This window comes from Protomyctophum bolini (genome assembly GCF_963924005.1).
Source record: "Protomyctophum bolini genome assembly, chromosome: 15".
NCBI lineage: Eukaryota > Metazoa > Chordata > Actinopteri > Myctophiformes > Myctophidae > Protomyctophum > Protomyctophum bolini.
Genome location: NC_137876.1, coordinates 21,430,940 through 21,440,240, shown reverse-complemented (window position 1 = coordinate 21,440,240; position 9,301 = coordinate 21,430,940). Strand labels below are relative to the sequence as shown.

General features: G+C 42.6%; 1 protein-coding gene across 1 annotated transcript; it reads left to right on the top strand.

Annotated features, from left to right (window-relative positions):
• The first annotated feature begins 423 nt into the window (after positions 1–423).
• odc1 (ornithine decarboxylase 1) lies at positions 424–5,714 on the top strand. Its single transcript, XM_080784469.1, has 11 exons — positions 424–589; positions 1,828–1,975; positions 2,227–2,354; positions 2,455–2,628; positions 2,833–3,005; positions 3,297–3,513; positions 3,630–3,713; positions 3,825–3,990; positions 4,105–4,220; positions 4,334–4,548; positions 4,762–5,714. The coding sequence occupies exons 3-11, from the start codon at positions 2,265–2,267 to the stop codon at positions 4,898–4,900; spliced, it is 1,374 nt and encodes a 457-aa protein (XP_080640595.1). The 5' UTR covers positions 424–589; positions 1,828–1,975; positions 2,227–2,264; the 3' UTR covers positions 4,901–5,714.
• Positions 5,715–9,301: the final 3,587 nt, after the last annotated feature.

Sequence of the window (9,301 nt, the reverse complement as noted above, 5' to 3'; positions counted from 1 at the left end):
ATACAGAATAACAATAATGCAATTTACCAATACCATTCAAAAGACATGCAGTAGCCTAACTATCTACAAAAAAGGTGGAAAAATACTTTCTTCTCACTGTTTCTGCTATGGGGTTGGCGTTCTTTTGCAAAGTATGAACAAAACGTGAAGCAGTTTTGGGTTTTCTGTCTGTCTGTCTGTAAATGGTGCATTTTATATAATGCACCATTTATTTGTCTTTCTGTCTGTGTCTGTCTGTCTGTCTGTCTGTTCTGTCCTTCTCTGTCTGTCTGTTCTGTCCCTCTCTGTCTGTCTGAAGTAAAGCAGTAAAGCACCATGTGATTCGGTGACAAGCCTAAACCGGTTCATACGTAGATGGGAGGCCGGTTTCAGCTGGCTACGTCGCCTTGGAAACCAGATCGCTATAAATGCAGTCGGTGTCTTTTCATCAGCCTCCACTTCAGTTCTGAGCCCACAGCAGAAAGACACGCACACGCTCGCACACACACAGCCTTTCCACTGCGGTGCCGACAGGAACCTGGATCACTCTTTTTTTATTAACCCCAGAATTCTAGTCTAATGGACAAACTCTTTGTAAATGCTTTTTAAGGTAAGTCTAGCACTTGAAGTGATTCGTACATTTATTTAACTTTAGTGTTAAGAAAGACTGCTTGCTTGTTCATTTACGTTGTCGCCTATATGGGCAGGTAACATTATGATTTGGCATTGTTCGTATGCAAGTATTTAATGTGTGTCTTGTAATGTTTGTTTTAAAACCGTTATAACGCTACGTTAGGTGACATAACGGGTGTCTTGGTTGGGACGTGGCTCATGCTCAGCCGCCGGGGGCGGTCACCGGCGTTATCAAAGGGGGAAAAAATGTCTTTCTTAGTTCTTTATGGCGTTAATTGGCTGTTATTCGTCAGATAATACTGGTTTTGTGATCGGTTATATGTCCGTTGTACACAATGACTAATGTGCGATAAATCCTCCACTATGCTGTTTCAAGCCAAAAGCTCACGCCGCATGGCGCCCCGAGAGAGCCTTTTACCGGAACCGGCAAATTAACGCGCTTGCGTGCCTGCGTCATTTAAGTTGCCCAATCATTGGTTCCTTCTCGCGTCAATCACATCATACTGCAGGCGGATCCGTTTTCCATTGGACTGAGTCGTAGCAGGGGCGGTGCTAGCGTATTACGTCATTACATTGCATTCCTCTATAATTCCAAGTACATTCGTTCTTTTGATCAATGAGTCATGAGTGAGTACATTCTAAACGCTTGAGTCGTCACCCTACTTTTATTTAAGACAGCTTTGGCCTGTGCTTTCATTCATACATTAATTCATTTACAATATTTAATTTACAAAAAAAGTACAAAGAGACCAAAGAAACCATTATGTGAAAAGCTGTATCTTCTGTCAATGATTTAGAGGAACTATTTGTTTTAACTTTTAATTGTATATTGCATAGAGTTATAGTAGTTAATAGTTATAGTAGGCAGCATACATGTTAAAAATACTATGTTTTGTGAAGTAATTCTTACCAGGCTTAAAGTTGGACTGTCAGGCGGTCTCTTTGACCTGAATCAATGTGGTAGAACAGTGTGTGTAAGAGGGCATGTGGTGATTGATTATTCAATACACCAAATTTAGTCACAAGCTCAGAAGCTCAGGTTGGCGTGTGTGTGTGTGTGTGTGTGTGTGTGTGTGTGTGTGTGTGTGTGTGTGTGTGTGTGTGTGTGTGTGTGTTAAAAAGTGCTCAAATGTGTTTTTTACTGGCCAACAATTATTGTTTGTGGTAATGAAGATTTTGAGACTAAACAATGACCACTTGTGCTTTTTCTTTCAGAATAATCACTTTAGGAAAGCACACACTGGCTACTCTTCAGGCCCTGGCCTCGAGTCTTATCTGAAAGGATTCAACTTTACTGGTGAACCTCCTTGGCTGCTCTGCACCTGATAAGAGCTGAAGTGAATTTCATCTCTTTACTATCAAAGTGAGTATAGCATACAGTGGTGGCCAGTAACAAATTGGAAGGTACATTATGAATTGACCACTTGAGCCCTATTTCAAATATAGTGAAAATAGACAGACAAATGCACGGCAAAATATTGAATAAAGGACTTGTACTTGTAACAGAGTATTCCTACATTGTGGTATAGCTACTCAAGACATTTGAGCACTTCTTCCAGCAGTGCAAAATGCAGTGAAGTGAATCTCAACATGCATATTCTTTCTCTATTCCAGTTTCCTTTTGAGACCAATCCAAAGGTTGTACTGTGACCATGAACACACTCACTGACTTTGCATTCCTGGAGGAGGGCTTCTCTGCCCGGGACATCGTGGAGCAGAAGATCAACGAGTCATCCATGACGGTAAGCCACACTTCTCCGCTGTGCTTTCCGATTGTCATACCACTCGGTTGTCGGTGTTTGGAAGTCTCAGCGTTAAATCGATACGTCTTGTTTCCTCCAGGATGACAGAGATGCCTTCTACGTCTGTGACTTGGGGGACGTGTTGAAGAAGCACTTGCGCTGGGCGAGGGCCATGCCTCGGATCACCCCTTTCTACGCTGTCAAATGCAACGACAGCCGGACTGTGGTTATGACGCTGGCCTGCCTGGGGGCCGGCTTTGACTGTGCCAGCAAGGTGTGTTTGGAAGACACCGAGTGTCGTACTGTAGATATTCCTCGAATGTGTCTGAATTGATTACATTCCCAGGAGCAAGTAACATCATTGGTTTTTATGAACCGCTGAGGCGGCACATGCAATGATCTATTTAAAATGGTCGTGTCACAGTGGAACACGGCGCTTATAACCTTTCAATGTTGATTTTTTTTTTTAACCATGCAGACGGAGATACAGCTGGTCCAGTCGCTGGGAGTGGATCCAAGTAGGATCATCTATGCCAACCCCTGCAAGCAGGTCTCTCAGATAAAGTATGCCTCTGCCCATGGCGTACAGATGATGACCTTTGACAGCGAAGTGGAGCTCATGAAAGTGGCCCGCTATCACGAAAATGCCAAGTAAGGGCTCATTTTAAGCACTCGATCATTATTGATTTAATTGTTTTGTTATTATAAAACCTAATTTAGAGTCCCCTTGTCCTGTCGCATTACACACTGTACTCTAATGTACATTTGTCTCATTACACACTGTATTCTAATGTACATTTGTCTCATTAAACACTGTACTCTAATGTACATTTGTCTCATTACACACTACTCTAATGTACATTTGTCTCATTACACACTGTACTCTAATGGTCATTTGTCACATTACACACTACTCTAATGGTCATTTGTCTCTGCGTTCAGGCTGGTGCTGCGTATCGCCACCGATGACTCCAAGGCGGTGTGCCGTCTGAGCGTGAAGTTCGGAGCCCAACTCAAGTCGTGTCGTGGTCTGTTGGAGCGGGCCAAAGAGCTGGCCCTGGACGTTATCGGCGTCAGCTTCCACGTGGGCAGTGGCTGCACTGACCCAGAGACCTACACCCAGGCCATCTCTGACGCCCGCTGTGTCTTCGACATGGGGGTGAGTAGTAGGGAACGAGTACTATTAGTGACGTGATCGTGATACATACTCGCATGGGAAATGTCACGCGAACTATTGTGAATAGAACTTATATGAATCCTCTGTCGTCTCTCTAGGCCGAGCTGGGATACAACATGACCCTCCTGGACATCGGCGGTGGATTCCCTGGTTCGGATGACACCAAGCTGAAATTTGAAGAGGTACTTTGTCTGTGCATTTCATCAGTGAGCATCAGATAAGCTAAATGTGTACACTCGTTTAAAGATTTGTCGTGTTTTATTCAACCCCTTGTCCTCTTTCGTCGTTGCCAGATCACGGCTATAATCAACCCGGCCGTGGACAAGTATTTCCCAGCTGACTCTGGCGTGAGGGTCATTGCTGAGCCAGGCCGCTACTACGTGGCCTCTGCTTACACACTGGCAGTTAACATCATTGCCAAGAAAGTCATCATGAACGAGAACGAACCTGGCGTTGACGGTAAGAGCGTTGCGTTATGGGGAAGATTCCTCTTATTCAATCTGAAAATTCCAATAGTTATTGGTGACACTTCCTGGTGTTAACGGGGGGGGGTTATTGGTGTCTTCTTCACAGAGGAAGACGATTGGACCAGTGACCGGACCCTGATGTACTATGTCAACGACGGCGTGTACGGCTCCTTCAACTGTATCCTCTATGACCATGCCTTCCCCATGCCAATCTTGCACAAGGCAAGTTCAAATGGACTGGATCAACAACAGATTAATCATTTGCGAGTGGCTCATACTAACTTGCAATAACAAGCTAACACTGACACTGACTGAACCCTTGTGTTTTTCAACAGAAGCCGAAGCCAGATGAGGTTATGTACCCCTGCAGTCTCTGGGGACCAACATGTGACGGCCTGGACCGCATTGCAGAGGTGTGCAGCCTGCCTGACATGCAGGTGGGCGACTGGCTCCTGTTCGAAAACATGGGCGCCTACACTGTGGCCGCTGCCTCTACCTTCAATGGCTTCCAGAGGCCTGACATTCACTATGTCATGTCCCGACCTGCCTGGTGAGTACAACACATCATCGGTTTTAACTACCGTATTCCTTTTCTTCTTGGCGGAGACTTAAATGAGGGATGTATAATATTAATATCATCCAATTTTTGTCTGCTTTCCAATAAAGCATGTCATCATAATATTTGCTGCGCTTGCATGTTCGATTCTGCACTACATCTTTCTATAGCCTCCTCCTAAATCACTTCTGTGTTCCCATTCTACAGGCAACGCGTTCAGCAGATCAGTGCACAGGGCATGCCCACGCCCGTGGAAGACTCTTGCCCGGCCGGAGTGCCGGCCTGCTGTGGTCGCGAGAGCGGCTTGGAGATCCCTGCCAAGCCATGCCAGACCCGTGTGGTTTAAATATAAACACACAGCACCGCTTTCCAAGATACATCATCCTGTGTCAATAATAATTGTTTTTTTTTGTGTGTGTGCGTGCGTGTGCGTGTGTGTCTGTTTGTTTTAATGTAAACGCAACATTGAAAGGCCAGTTACTTGACGAGAGAATGGGAGGGACATGTTAGCGCACAAATCTCATTGTTCTGTATAGAAGCCGGAGCTTGACCCTCCCCTCACTGAAATGAGGCTGAATCACTCTCTGAGCATCTCTGTGGGTTAGAGGCAGACTGTTTACAGAGCAGTGCTAGTTTCTCGTGCTAGTTTCGTGCTAGTTTCTCTTTTTTTGGTGTGTGACAGACAGTGACGGCCAACAATACTCCTTGCAACATAATGTCGGAACTAATGGAATATGTGTTCCAAACGTCATGGACCACCGCCCTGTTACAGCTGGTTCCATTCCCCTATCTCCAAACTCACTACGAGATGGTCAGAGTGGTGATTTGTTTCCTCAGGAATGGCTGCTACATGTATATTTATATCTTGTTCCATGGCCTCCCACTTCTGTACAGAACCCCTTAACATGAAACATAGGGACTCAACAAGCAGACTGTCCCTCTCCTCTTCTCACTTTCCTGTATTTTATATCTTATGAAACTTGTTGTAGTACGCGGTGAGCCTGTTTATGATATTAATGATGGGAAAGAATATTAACGATACACCTAAAAAAAAATTGATATGAAAGAGGATTGGATTGCACATTTGTATCGCTTTCCTATGGAAACTTTTTTAATTTTTGTATTTTAATAAATAAAAGCATTAGGTGCTGCAGAGCTGACTTGTGATCATTGGTCAAGATGTTTGAAGTGAAAATGCATCTCTCTCTCTATATACACACACACACACACACACACACACACACACACACACAATATATATACAGTAATATATAATTATATTATAGAAACCATATTATATTATTGCAAATGTATAATTTTGTATACAATTACAAACCACAACAATCATAAAAAGGAGACACACAATACAACCTCCCCCAACCCTAGAATGAAACAGTGATGTTTTTATGTCATGCAACCAACAATCTAAAAACAGCAGGCCTCATCAATGAATACATATGGGAACACCGTTTGTCAGGGGATTTAGCAAAGGGAGAGTTTTTAAATTATTATTCTTTTAAGTAATGGCACATGTGCTGGCAGATAGAGTTATGGTGACCACTGTTCACTGTATGTGTTATTAACTTAAAATGTGTCATTCACAGATGGTTTCAACTTGACCATTGCACCACCTAGTGGACGTGCAAGCAGTGTGGCACCACCAGTGTTGCTGACTCAAAGACCACTTTATTTTGAAGATGCATTCAATTCAGGCTGGTAGACTAGATCAGGGATACTCAAATAGATTTACCTGTGGGCCACATTACAAAAATGGCAAGGGGCCAGGGGCCAGTAGATAAAATTACGACATTAATGATACTTGATAACTTCTCTCTTTCAATTGCTTTATTTTCGCAAAATGTATCAAAGTACAATGTGCATGCACACAATATGTAAATAAATAAATGTGTTACATTTTCTTGCATAAACACAAAGAGCTGTTTCCATAACTGCACAAATTATTGCACATAACATGAGTAGCTGTTATAATAACATAATAAAATAACATGAGTAGCTCTTTGCCTGCCTGCCTGCCTGCCTGCCTGCCTGCCTGCCTGCCTGCCTGCCTGTCTGTCTGTCTGTCCATGAGTAGTTATTTGTCTGTCTGTCAATGAGTAGCTGTCTTACTGTCTGCCTGTCTATGAGTAGCTGTCTGCCTGCCTGTCTATGAGTAGCTGTCTGTCTGCCTCCCTGCCTGTCCAATTGTCCATGAGTAGCTGTCTGTCTGCCTGTCTGAGTAGCTGTCTGCCTGCCTGCCTGCCTAATTGTCCATGAGTAGCTGTCTGTCTGCCTGTCTATGAGTAGCTGTCTGCCTGCCTGCCTAATTGTCCATGAGTAGCTGTCTGTCTGCCTGTCTATGAGTAGCTGTCTGCCTTCCTGCCTGTCCAATTGTCCATGAGTAGCTGTCTGTCTGTCTATGAGTAGCTGTCTGCCTGCCTGCCCAATTGTCTATGAGTAGCTGTCTGCCTTCCTGCCTGTCCAATTGTCCATGAGTAGCTGTCTGTCTGTCTATGAGTAGCTGTCTGCCTTCCTGCCTGTCCAATTGTCCATGAGTAGCTGTCTGCCTGCCTGTCCAATTCTCCATGAGTAGCTGTCTGTCTGCCTGTCTATGAGTAGCTGTCTGACTGCCTGCCTGTCCAATTCTCCATGAGTAGCTGTCTGTCTGTCTGCCTGTCTATGAGTAGCTGTCTGCCTGCCTGCCAGCCAGCAAGTTGGTTAACAGAAAATAAATTGTTATGGCTGAGTAAAATAAAATACAATAAACACAATTTGCCTGAAAATAGATTACCCAGCTATGACCTTTTTCATGAAAAAGAGTAGTGATATGGCTGACTGAGTAAAATAAAACAATCTACCTGAAAATAGATAGCTATAAGTGAAGAGCAATTTCCGCAATTTCCGCAATTACCATTTCCGCAATTTCTGCAATTTCCTCAATTTCCATTTCCGCAATTTCTGCAATTTCCATTTCCACCATTTCCGCAATTTCTGCAATTACTATTTCCGCAATTTCCATTTCCGCAATTTCCATTTCCACCATTTCCGCAATTTCCGCAATTACAATTTCCGCAATTTCCATTTCCGCAATTTCCGCAATTTCCGCAATTTCCATTTCCATTTCCAACTATTAATGGCAGCTGGGTTTCATCATTCAAATAAAATAGAATTCTGTCCGTTTAGCTATAAAATTATGTCAGGGAATAGGGATACACAGTATATGTTTTTCATTTGCATTGCATCTCCCACCCCCCCCCCAAGCTTTTATTTTCGTTCGAGTAATAGTACAACTCTAATAGTATTACTTATAATAATGTAATTAAAGATAACTTCATTCAGATTTATTTATTTTTATTTCATTTTCCAGATTTTTTTTCTTCTTTTTTTTAGATTTTCATTGGTGGGCCAGTCATAATGGTCCCGCGGGCCTGATGTGGCCCGCGGGCCTGAGGTTGAGTATCACTGGACTAGATTATCAATATAATGTCTTCATTACTCTGGCTAAGCCTTTGATAAGCAGATAAAGCCTGGAGTTTTAAGGAGAGCCTGAAACACTACCTTGTGTCAGTCAGGTCATTCTGAAGGGAAGTTGACCTCTGACCTTTTGGTGGCGCCAGTAAATCAAGTCACAAACGGATAAATAGTTATTTGTATGTGTTTATAACTGCACAACAATGCCATAGACATTATTTAAAATGTTTATTACAAATGAATAGTCATTTCTCTACACAGTTTAGTCATCTCTGGGAAATTATAATGATGAAAAGTATAGGCTAACAGTAAGCAGCAATCAATGAATCAAATAAATATACTGCTTTGATTCATAAACATACTGTACAGTAGGATATATGAATAGTTACAAATAATCCTAAGAACATTAAAACAATTAAGAGATACATTATTCATACCTGTAGTTTTTATATATGCAATTTTTATAATGTGTACAAAATCTTTTGAAAATAGCCGATCTACAAGCTCACAATGTGTCGAGATGTGACACATTGTGAGCTTGTAAATCAACTATTTTCAAATGGCCGAAATGTATACAAGGTTGAAGTTGTTAATGTATGTTTTTTGTAATACAAATCTACAAAGTAACTAGTAACTAAAGTGTTCGAATAAATGTAGTGGAGTAAAAGTACAAAGAAATTCTTGACCTGAAATGTGGTAAAAGTCCTGGAAATTGGAAATACTCAAGTAAAGTACAAATACCTCAAAATTGTACTCAGGTACAGTACATGAGTAAATGTATTTAGTTTACTTTCCACCACTGGAAAGAAGTATTTCTTTAAGGTGATTATGCAACAATGTGTTCACTGTTCATGGCATGCAGTCGACTGTTGAAAGTTATTAGTGTAGCCTGGCAGCCGGTGAAAACTAACCGAGCTCTCAACAGGCCCGAAAATTAAGGCCCGGCCCGGCCTTGGCCCTCATCAAACCCTCTACACTCAAGACACTGCCCCGCTGCCGCCCTTAGACCTCCATATATGGAGCTGACCTGTTCTGACATTCCATAGCCTATGTTGATCTGACCTCATCAAACCCTGTACACTCAAGACACGCTCCATATATGGTCAGTACAGAATTCATCCCATGCCAAAGCGCCAGCGCTCGCCCAGCAGTCTACTGTCACCCAGGCGGATATGTTGATCTGACCGCCCAACAGTCTGCAAATTCTACAAAAGTGAACCCACTCTAGAAAATGTTGTATTTGAACCATGTTGTGATTTGTATTCTGATAAAGGTCTAT